General features: G+C 42.1%; 1 protein-coding gene across 2 annotated transcripts in view; it reads right to left on the reverse strand.

Annotated features, from left to right (window-relative positions):
- Positions 1-12,024, reverse strand: part of COMMD5 (COMM domain containing 5) — a 42,184-nt gene that overhangs the window by 15,086 nt on the left and 15,074 nt on the right. For both annotated transcript variants that reach the window (XM_074962582.1, XM_074962581.1), the window contains exons 5-6: positions 5,892-5,987; positions 2,433-2,508 (exon numbers count right to left, since the gene is read on the reverse strand). In XM_074962582.1, coding sequence (XP_074818683.1) covers positions 2,433-2,508; positions 5,892-5,987 — 172 coding nt within the window. The remainder of the gene's footprint in view (positions 1-2,432; positions 2,509-5,891; positions 5,988-12,024) is intronic.

Below are 12,024 nucleotides of genomic sequence, written 5' to 3' on the forward strand. Positions count from 1 at the left end.
AGGCATTATGTACAATGTCAAAAAGAATGCCCTTGCTTAATTGGAAGTAAAAAAGGCACCAAAATTTTCTGCTCTCTTTCTAGAAGCAGGATGTGTATTAAAGAGAAAATGAGTAAAGATACCTGATAATTATCTTCTGTGGCAAAAGTAACAGGCTTAGTGGGGCATCTTGCATTTCATAAATTGCTTCAGTAACTTCCCAGCCATCAAAAAACATTGTCTTATTTTAAGATTAAAGTCAATAATAAAACTATAAAAAGTGTTAATCACCAGAAATTATGCAATACTACTTTGGAGTGATTACTATTTCTTTGGAAACCAAAGTTTCAACAAAACAGATTCATAGATATTTAGGTCAGAAGGGACCATTATGATCATCTAGTCTGACCTCCTGCACAACGCAGGCCACAGAATTTCACCCACCACTCCTACAAAAAAACCCTCACCTATGTCTGAGCTATTGAAGTTCTCAAATCGTGGTTTAAAGACTTCAAGGAGCAGAGAATCCTCCAGCAAGTGACCCGTGCCCCATGCTACAGAGGAAGGCGAAAAACCTCCAGGGCCTCTTCCAATCTGCCCTGGAGGAAAATTCCTTCCCGACCCCAAATATGGCGATCAGCTAAACCCTGAGCATATGGGCAAGATTCACCAGCCAGATACTACAGAAAATTCTTTCCTGGGTAACTCAGATCCCACACCATCTAATATCCCATCGGGCCTACTTACCATGAATATTTAATTACCAAAATCATGTTATCCCATCATACCATCTCCTCCATAAACTTATCGAGTTTAATCTCAAAGCCAGATAGATCTTTTGCCCCCACTGCTTCCCTTGGAAGGCTATTTCAAAAATTCACTCCTCTGATGGTTAGAAACCTTCGTCTAATTTCAAGTCTAAACTTCTCAATGACCAGTTTATATCCATTTGTTCTTGTGTCCACATTGGTACTGAGCTTAAATAATTCCTCTCCCTCTCTGGTATTTATCCCTCTGATATATTTATAGAGAGCAATCATATCTCCCCATAACCTTCTTTTAGTTAGGCTAAACAAGCCAAGCTCCTTGAGTCTCATTTCATAAGACAAGTTTTCCATTCCTCGGATCATCCTAGTAGCCCTTCTCTGTACCTGTTCCAGTTTGAATTCATCCTTCTTAAACATGGGAGACCAGAACTGCACACAGTATTCCAGGTGAGGTCTCACCAGTGCCTTGTATAACGGTACTAAAACCTCCTTATCCCTACTGGAAATACCTCTCCTGATGCATCCCAAGACCGCACTAGCTTTTTTCATGGCCATATCACATTGGTGGCTCATAGTCATCCTATGATCAACCAATACTCCAAGGTCCTTCTCCATTACTTCTAATTGATGCGTCCCCAGCTTATAACTAAAATTCTTGTTATTCATCCCTAAATGCATGACCTTTCACTTCTCACAATTAAATATCATCCTATTACTATTACTCCAGTTTACAAGGTCATCCAGATCCTCCTGTAGGATATCCCTGTCTTCTCTAAATTGGCAATACCTCCCAGCTTTGTATCATCTGCAAACTTTATTAGCACACTCCCATATTTTGTGCCGAGGTCAGTAATAAAAAGATTAAATAAGATTGGTCCCAAAACCGACTCTTGAGGAACTCCACTGGTAACCTCCCTCCAGCCTGACAGTTCACCTTTCAGTAGGACCCGTTGTAGTCTCCCCTTTAACCAATTCCTTATCCACCTTTCAATTTTCCTATTGATCCCCATCTTATCCAATTTAACTAATAATTCCCCATGTGGCACGGTATCAAACGCCTTACTGAAATCTAGGTAAATTAGATCCACTGTGTTTCCTTTGTCTAAAAAATCTGTTACTTTCTCAAAGAAGGAGATCAGGTTGGTTTGGCACAATCTACCTTTTGTAAAACCATGTTGTATTTTGTCCCATTTACCATTGACTTCAATGTCCTTAACTACCTTCTCCTTCAAAATTTTTTCCAAGACCTTGCATACTACAGATGTCAAACTAACAGGCCTATAGTTACCTGGATCACTTTTCCCCTTTCTTAGAAATAGGAACTATGTTAGCAATTCTCCAATCATACGGTACAACCCCTGAGTTTACAGATTCATTAAAAATTCTTGCTAATGGGCTTGCAATTTCATGTGCCAATTCCTTTAATATTCTTGGATGAAGATTACCTGGGCCCCCCGATTTAGTCCCATTGAGCTGTTTGAGTTTCGCATGCCCAAGAAGAAGATAAGAAATCATTTTGGCTGGAGTTTTGTAATATACTGTGTGTGGCTGCACAGAAATCAGAATATACTAAAGAAAAAAAATGAATTGTCCATGAAGGCTTTAACCTTTTTAATAGCAATTTAACTTTCTAAAAGGAACGTAAAGTGGATCTCTCTCTTTATCTAGTAGAATAACCAGACTTACTTCAAAGCGATGAGCTGTCCCATCCGAAAGCTTCAGCAGCATTAAAATGGACGGTTGCAATGCACGGGCCAATGAACTGAAATTATTTACATGATTAGTATTAAAATAGTACACATTTGCAATGCTATAATATAGGATTATAAGTTAACCCTTTCCGGTGTCCGAGAGAGGTCCCATAGAGCTCACATGAATCATTTCCAAACATTTCAATCAAGCATTCACATTTGGCTGGGTAGGAAATTCAGAGGAACACAAATTAACAGAACCCTATCAAATTCACTTTCATACTGAGGTAGCAGACTAAAAAAGGAGCTTTTATATTTAAAAGGAAATGTATTCAAACTTGTAATCATTACAGATAATAAGCCAAAGTCAACCCTAGTGTAATTCCACTGATTTCTACAGAGATACAATAGGGATGAAAATCACCCAAATACTGTTAGCAAAAAAGAACACAGATCATCTTGCTATGTATCTTATGTCAAGCAGCACTAAACAACAGTGCCCTAAACCCTTCCATTCCTCTTCTGCTCTAAACTGCAGCCCCAGCTGGGGAATCAAGCTCTCCTGGAGACTGTGCTAAGTTTGTGGCTTGCTATTTTATTCCAGAGTCTATTTGGTGACCAGAGGAGTGGGAAATGAGTCATCCCTGTGCTGCCTGCACCAGCGGATGTTGCCAAAGCCAGGTCAGGTACTGACAAGCATCAGAGCTGGAAGCCTGGGATCACTCTGCTTCCTCATCTCTTCAGCAGAGGCGATGGCCAGATGACAAACAAGAATTTCTGAGGGGGAGGGGAGTGGCAGGGTGACTGGAAAGGAAAATAAAAGGGAAGAATACAGAAAGTGGAAGACATACTGTTCCTGAGTTGTTTGGAAGGAATGGTGAAGCTATTATGGGGCCCTCGAGCCACTGAGGCTAAGGTTATCTATCTGCATGCTTTGCTCTATCTTACAGAAAGAATTTGCAGTGTAGTGGCATCTGAGTGGAACTCTTTAGAACAGGGGGTCTCAATCTTTTTCTTTCTGAGGCCCCCCCAACATGCTATAAAAACTCCATGACCCACCTGTGCCACAACAACTGTCTCTCTGCATATAAAAGCCAGGGCTGGTGTTAGGGGGTGGCAAGCAGGGCAACTGCCTGGTGCCCCATGCAACAGGGCCCTCCATGAAGCTAAGTTGCTCAGGCTTTGGCTATAGCCCCACATGGCAGGGCTCAGGGCCCCAGGCTTCAGCCCCATGCGGTGGGGCTTTGGCTTTCTGCCCTAGGCCCCAGCGAGTCTAATGCTGGCCCTGCTTGGGGACCCCCTGAAACTTGCTTGCAGCCCCCTGGTTGCGACCCACTGCTTTAGAACACACCTCAGGGCACTCCTTAGTTGTAACTACCCTATCTGCTTTGTATAATTCAGTTCAGTCAATGGCGAGTGCCCAACATCCTCCGCGCTCTGAGTTGGCTGCACAGCTAGTAGTTAAAAGTTGCTTGGCTTCCAATAGTTTGCTGCATCTGTGGGTGCAGGGTAATGTCTCAAGCAGACAAATGCGGTGTCTTCTTTGGCTAAGTTTTGGCCAATATTGCCCATTTTGGGTTGCCACAGTGCACCAGACCCATGGGCCTCTTGGTTGGTAAAGGACAGCAGTGAGACACCATGGCCATTGTTGGTGTCATGCCAGCGTCTCTTTGACTGAAGGTAAGGAGACAGCTTCTCAGGGATGCACTGGTGGGTCCACTACTAAAGAAATTATCTTGAGCCCAACAATCTCAGCTACTGACTCACATTGCATCTGCCTCTTTTGGGAAAGATTACCTAGAATATTTCCTCTTTTAGGAAAGATGGCCAAGCAGCTAGACCAGTGTCAGCACTCCATATTACCTTCAACCTGGTCAGTCTCGGTTCAGACCAGGTCTGAGGGACAGAAATTGCATGAGCAGTACTGGTCACTCTTTCTTCCTGGCTCTGCCCAAAGACAATGTATCTACATGGCTAGTGTAAGATGTGCTTTGGCCTGGCTGATCATAAACGGCTGTTCACAAGGCTGTGAGGTCCCTAGCAGGAGTAGACAGAACTATTCTGAAATGGATTCACTCCTATTCAGAAGAGTGGTCCCAAGGGGTAATTATGGATGATTGTTTATCCACCCAAGAGCTCTCTCATGTAGGGTACTGCAAAGGTTCTGCTCTGTTGTCTCTCTTAGTCAATGTGTAAATTAGGCTGCAAGGAGGCTTAGTAAGGAGACAAGAGCTGCTGTGTCTATAGTGTGCAGATGATATTCAGCTCCACTCTTCTCAATTACAGTTGATCCCACCAATGGACCTGAAAGGATAACCAGACATCTAAAGGAGACTGGGGTTCGAAGGATGGTTGGCTGACCGAGGCTCAGTCCAGGTGAGACAGAGACAATGTTAGAAAGTTGGGGGAAGCAGCCAAGTGAACTGGCTGGAGTTATCTCAGCTGCAACGTGTGTGGGGCCATTATCTGTAAATCAGGGGTGCAGTTTAGACTATTGTTGGAGACGCAGGTAGTAACTGTGTCCAAGAGCATTTTTTCCCATCTGCTTGGTAAGGGGAGTGTCCTCTTTGGTTTCAATGTGTACTGACCCATGCCTTTGTCACTCTGAGATAAAGACTGTTGTAATGCACTCTACTCAGGGCTACACCCTGACACCACTTAGAAACTGCAGCTAGTTCCAAATGTGGTGGCTTGCTTACTAATAGTATATGCTGGAGCTCATAGCACTGCTGCTCCAAGAGCTGCACAGGTTGCCTGTGGGCTTCCAGATGAAAGTCAAGGTGGCAGTCTTGGGTTTTAAGGCCCAGGTTACCCAAGGGACTGCCTCTCCCCTTGGACCATACAAACACAGGTGCAGTCAGGGGAGGCACTAGAAATGGAACTCCTCTGATACAAAAGAAAAGGGAAGTTTCCTTTTACTTTCATGCTTGGCCTGCCAGAGTCCAGCTTTATCCACCTTCTCCACAGGCTACAAAGCTCATCTTCCTTTGTGGTGTTCGGGAGGGGGGGGACAGGATGTGGTTAGCTGTTATACGGTGTAATTACATAGTGGGACTGGATTGGGTTACAATTGTGGCCACTGGAAAGGCACTAATTAAATTTATTATTGTGCATTTTAAAATATTGGAAGGGTGTCACAGAGCTTCACACACATACAGGGAGGGGAACTTCTAGCATGCATGTTTTAGAAATCTAAACAAACAACAGAAGGCATAAAAATGCATGAACTGTCTTAACAAATGATGCAAGCATTTCCAGCAGACTGATTTTATGTAACAGTAGCCCTGTATATAATCTGATTTGTGTGTTACTCAAGGTTATCTCCATACCGTACCGTTTAACACTGCATGCAAATCTCACAGTGAGATATATTTTAGCATTGAGAAGTGGCACTGCAATTAGAGTTTAGAGTTGGAAAACCCTTTCACTGGTCCCGCAAGCTTTTATTCCTTACCTTGTCGATATAGCCACGTCCACTCTCCACTTAATGTCATTAACACTTGGCAGCTTATTTCCTTGTTTCATAGTTGTGGCTTCAGCAACAGGACGCCTGGAAGATAAACCAGGGAAGGGAAATTATGAAGCATACGTGCAAGGCAAAAATCTAAAGGGAAAAAATATCTCTCAGTACGAACACACTTCCCCTCTGCGGCTAGCGTCGTTCAGAGCAGTCTGAAGAAATCAAGGTTTTGTAAAGGTGCTGCATCTTGTGCTCAGACTACACACACGCTTCTCGCCTTTTGCTGCACTTTTCAATAGATAATTTATCGAACTACTGTGGGTAATTTCAGTAAACGGAGGTCACAGTAATGATCTGCCAAAGGGTTATGGTAGAGACCTGAGTGTTGAAATTGGAATCAAGGTAATATATAATATATGTCAGTGATGCACTATTAACAACTAGGGTCCCTCTGCCAATAACATATCTTTATCTCCATGTGAGGCCAGCACTAGCAAATAAGAAAGGAAAAAGAGGGTTTAAACACAGAAATTAAGATGTGCCAACACCCTCCTCCCCAACTGCCCTCCCCATAGCAAACACATACAGCACTGCTGCAGCAGAGCACACCTGATGTTCACATCAGGGAGCAGTCTGAAGCACGCAGTAAAATGTCATCTCTGGGTCCTTGTTAGAGTAGGTGAAGTGGATTGGATCAGAGTTCCTTATGTAATGCTCAGTCACAGCAAGCCCCGACATGACTTTTATGATTTTGTCTAGTCTAATAAATGAAAGTTTTGGCTTCTTACACATCATATTTTGTAGCAAGAGTCACACATGCTGTGTATTTCTATGAGAAAATGCAGTTGACGGTGATTAAACTTCAGATGCCTGGCAGTCTTTAAAATTTTAATAGCCTCTTAAACTCAGGGTAAGTAAACAAGCCAAATCTGATACAAAGACACAACAAGCGTCCATTTTTAGGTGTACTCATAAAACTGTCTCCAGAGGTCTGCTGGGGAGACAGTCTGAACTTTGTGTTACTCACCCTTTTTTTTTTTTTTTTTTTGGGCTAAGCTTCTTGTGCCAGGGTAAGTTATTTATGGTACATTTCAAAGCTACTCCAACCAAGGGCTGGATGATGCTTCACATAATCTAATTACATATTTTATTTCAGAAGAGAGTCCTCTTTTCACAAACAAGGATACATTCGCTTGATAGTCTAATGGCTATCTCTACTCAGATCCAGGCGTACGGTTTGCTTGGTGTCTCCTTATAATTTGTCCAGAGAAATTAGCAGTTAGACAAAGGTGTGTAACATTGACAGCCTAAGGTAGTATGATGTTCTTGTGTAGAGCAAAGGCAAAAACAAACAAAAAAACCACAGGTTATTTTCAGAACTGAGAGGCATCCCTGGTAGTGTGGACAAAAACATGAGCAGAGGAAATAGATCATCTGGCTCTTGCCCATAGTCAGCCCATGGATAAGAAATAGGTCAACACAGCTGGGTGCGACTATGAGGAGTCAGAGCCTAGAAATGGGCATTAGCAGAATCCTGACAGGATTAAACATTATAAGCATGCCTTCCCCTCAATGGCAAGCTGCTACAGGGTATCGTTTGCAGGAAGATCTCCTCAAAAATATCCACGCTGCAATTTCTTGCCTTTGTACATGCTAATGTCAGTCAGTGGAAGACACTTCAGTTAGGCAGTAGGCTCTTGGGGGGAGAGGTGGAATGAGAAGTATTTTTCCATTTTCTAGGTTGGGGTGGTTGGTGTTAAAGGTCCATAGTGCAAACAAGTGTGACGAGACTTAGCCTCAGACTCTCACTTAGAAGTCACAAAAACTCTGTGGACAAAATTTAGACCTTTAGCTTGGTGCTGGACTGATAGCTATAAACTTCTCTTTACAGGGTAGTTTCATTTTCAGTCAACACCTTCTTAACCCTCTTCACCTAGTATACAAATGCATACAAATGCAGCTGGAAACGGAAAATCAATGCATGAGAACACAGCAAAGATGGTAGAAAAATAGCAGCCAAAGTGAAAAGAAATGGGATGTTGGTGATAGGAAAAGAAGAGTTTATTTACACTACAAAACATAAGACACTTTTAACTTCACAGAGTCTTCACGGCGCCTGCTGGAAGGCGCCTGCTGGCGCCTCTTGTCTTCAAAAGCACTTTAATTTTTTTTTTTTTTGTGTGTGTGTGTGTGTAAAGTGCGTCCACCAGTGACCCCATGTACTATCAGCATGCAACGCTTCACACAGAACTGTCTGGGAACAGTGTGAGTGAAGGAACACTGGGATGCACCACATTACACTTGGGACATAATGATATTCATGGGGACCTAAATTAGTGTGTCACAGTACCCTAAGCAAAACGCATTGCCACAGGAGAGCATCTGGAATGAACTACCAATGTCAAAATTAATGACAAATTAATTCCGGACATAGCAGCATTTGCCTAAAAGGAATGTATGAAAATACTATTGTGTAACAAGAGCACACGAATCAGTGAGACACACAGAACCATGGGACCCACTCTAAGCAATGATCTGACAATACAGTAATCTGGATTAAAATTAAATTGTACTAAATTTATTGTAGGTATTAAAAGTTGGAGAATCTATAGTAATCCCTTTCAAAAAGCAGCTTTAATTTCTCGCAGTTTATCTGATGGTGTCTATCAGACATGCTGCTCTTCTCCCTTTATCTACACAGCTTGATGTGTCTGAAACTGTGGAGATATAAAGAGAAATACAATTTTTAATTTTGTAGAGTTTTGGAACTGTCTTTTAAGGTGCAAAATTATGTGGATAGGCCAGAATGCCTGGGAAACCATAAAAATAAGAGGTCAAATGTTTCTCTGAAATGGATTCCTCTGGGATATGTAGTTCATATGAGTTCTGAATCAAAACATCTAATACTTCTCACTCCAGTGGTCATGTACTTAGAACGACCATACATACATTTATAATTCATTAAGAAAATGTAGGATTAGGTGTTAGCTCATGAAGCAGATTTGCATGGAAATGATACATGGTCCTACAGGTCCCTCTGTTCTGGTTCTCAAACATGAAGCCAGATTACATTGGATAATCACAGCTGGAGTTAACTCTTCTGAAATTAAAAAAGCTAAATTCTCTAACACAATAGTAGCCTGGATGAAAATAGATAATTCATGCACATTCCACCCTCCCTTCAAACGTCTCTCTCCATCGCCAACATTTCACTTGGCGCCTATGAACTCTGCATTCTGACATCTACCATGGTGTAATTCAGAAAGAAGATTACAGAAAGGAAGAAAAGAGTAAAATGTATACCTGCTCCCAAGTAATCTGTACTTTGAGCAAAGAGCCTAAACAAGGAAAATTAATAATAGTTTGAACTTCTGTAGCCTCATTCATCCATTTGCTTGGGGTAAAACAAAACTACCAAGAACAAGGAGAAAATAATTATATCAAATAACAATGCTGGGCTTGATTCTGACAGGGATGAGTGCCCTCAACTCTCAGTGAGGAGCACTCAGCACATGCAAGATCAAGCCGTTTATAAATATGGGGAGAGATTAAATAAGGGTGGAGGATCCATCTGGGAGAAAGGACCCCCTAGAGGGGAAGAAAAATAGGCTGCTCTAATCCTCCTTGATTTGGTGTAGCTCACTAATCCACTAAGCGATCAGGTAAATGAATTCTGACTAGTGCAGCACCATCTATTAACCCTTCTAGAGTGTCATCAAATCACCTGGATTGAATTCTCAAGTCAATACGGTTGGATGACTGAACTCGATCTAGGAAAGTTTCTAACAATTACAGCACAGCATACAGCACGGCACATGTGGTTAGACTGTTAATGAAGCATGCTAATGAATATGCTCTGTACAATGCAAGTTATAGAAAGCTTAATGATAATGAATAATCATAGAAGTATAGGACTGGAAGGGACCTCAATAGGTCATCTAATCCAGACCCCAGCACTCAAGGCAGGACTAAGTAATAACTAGACCATTCCTGATAGATGTTTGTCTAACCCAGTGGTTGTCAACCTGCGGCCCAATTAGTACACAGCTGTATGCTAAAAAATATCCAGCTTCCGGCTGCCTGTCCCTGCATGTGGGGGTCCAGGTCCCGGCTGCCTGGCCCTGTGCGTGGCAGGGTCTGGGTCCTGGCTCCCTGCCTGCCCGGCCCCCACTGGTCTAACCTGTTCTTAAAAATCTTCAGTGAAGGGATTCCACAACCTTCTGAGACAATTTGTTCCAGTGCTTAACCACCCTAACAGGAAGCCTTTACTAATGTCCAACCTAAACCTCCCTTGCTGCAATTTAAGCCCATTGCTTCTTGTCCTATCCTCAGAGGTTAAGGAGAACATTTTTTCACCCTCCTCCTGGTGACAACCTTTTATGTACTTGAAGAGCATTGTCATGTCCCCATCTCAGTCTTCTCTTCTCCAAACCAAACAAACCCAATTTTTTCAATCTTTCCTCCTAGGTCACGTTTTGTAGACCTTTAATCATTTTTGTTGTTCTCCTCTGGACTTTCTCCAATTTGTCCATATCTTTCCTGAAGTGTGGCGTCCAGAACGGGACACAGTACTCTGGCTGAGGCCTTATCAGCACAGAGTAGAATGGAAAAATTGTTTCTTGTGTCTTGCTTACAACACTCCTGCTAATACATCCCAGAGTGTTGTTTGCTTTTTTTGCAATAGTATTACACTGTTGACTCATATGTAGCTTGTGACTGACAATAACCCCCACGTTCCTTTCCGCAGTACTTCTTCCTGGACAGTCATTTCCCATTCTGTATGTGTGGAATTTGATTGTTCCTTCCTAAGTGAATACTTTGCATTTGTCCTTATTGAATTTCATCCCATTTACTACAGACCGTTTCTTCAGATCGTTTTGAATTTCAATCCTATCCTCCAAAGCTCTTGCAACTCCTCTCAGCTTGGTATCATCTGCAAACTTTGTAAGTATACTCTCTATGCCATTATTTAAATCATTGAAGAAGATATTGAACAGAACTGGATCCAAGGACACATCCCAGAGGGATTCCACTCGATAAGCCCTTCCAACTTGACTGTGAACTACTGATAACTACTCTCTGGGAATGGTTGCTTGATTATTTGCTCCATTATCTTACCAGGTACTGAAGTTAAACTGACTAGTCTATAATTCCCTGGAGTTGTCCTTTTCCCCTTTTTATGGATGGGCACTATATTTGCCCCTTTCCAGTCCTCTGGAATCTCTCCCATCTTCCATGAGTTTTCAAAGATAATGGCTAATGGCTCAGGTATCTCCTCATTCAGCTCCTTGAGTATTAGAATGTATTTCATCAGGCCATGCCAACTTGAAGACATCTAACTTGTGTAAGTAATTTTTAACTTGTTCTTTCCCTACTTTAGCCTCAGATCTTGCCTCATTTTCACAGGAATTCTCTACGTTATATGTCCGATCACTACTAATCTTTTGGTGGAAACAAACAAAAAGGGCATTTAGAACTTCTGTGATTTCCACATTTCCTCTTACTGTCTTTCCCCCTCATTAAGTAACAGGCCTACCCTGTCCTTCGTCTTCCTTTTGATTCTAATGTATTTGTAGAATGTTTTCTTGTTACCCTTTGTATCTCTAGCTAGTTTAATCTCATTTTGTGCCTTGACCTTACTAATTTTGTCCCTACATGCTTGACTGAATTTTGTCCATACATACATAATATCTAACTCTTCATAGCATTTCCATCTGTTGGGGAAAGTATCATTATCCCCATCTTACACATAGGGAAACTGAGGGACAAACCCAAAATCATTCTGAGTCTCCCAAAGGAACTGCTGGTTTCCACTGCACTTGACTACTACTACTGGAATTCTGTGACACTGCACGATGCAGAATTTGTGCAGAATTAATGTTCCCTGCAGAATTTTATATTTTTATCCAAAATTTGTGATTTCCACTGAAATGCTTCCTTCTTCCAGTTTTGCGTCTTTCAAATGTATTAGTTATGTATACACATAACATCTCTGTGTGCACATGAGCCTGAACACATCCCCCTCTGCTCCCATCTATCACTGAATGCCCCAGCACTCCTGCCCGCACCTGGCATGGGGGCATGCATACCACATCCGGAGACAAAGGGGTGTTAGCTGGCAAATCAT

This window comes from Natator depressus, chromosome 9 (assembly GCF_965152275.1).
Source record: "Natator depressus isolate rNatDep1 chromosome 9, rNatDep2.hap1, whole genome shotgun sequence".
Classification (NCBI taxonomy): Eukaryota; Metazoa; Chordata; order Testudines; family Cheloniidae; genus Natator; species Natator depressus.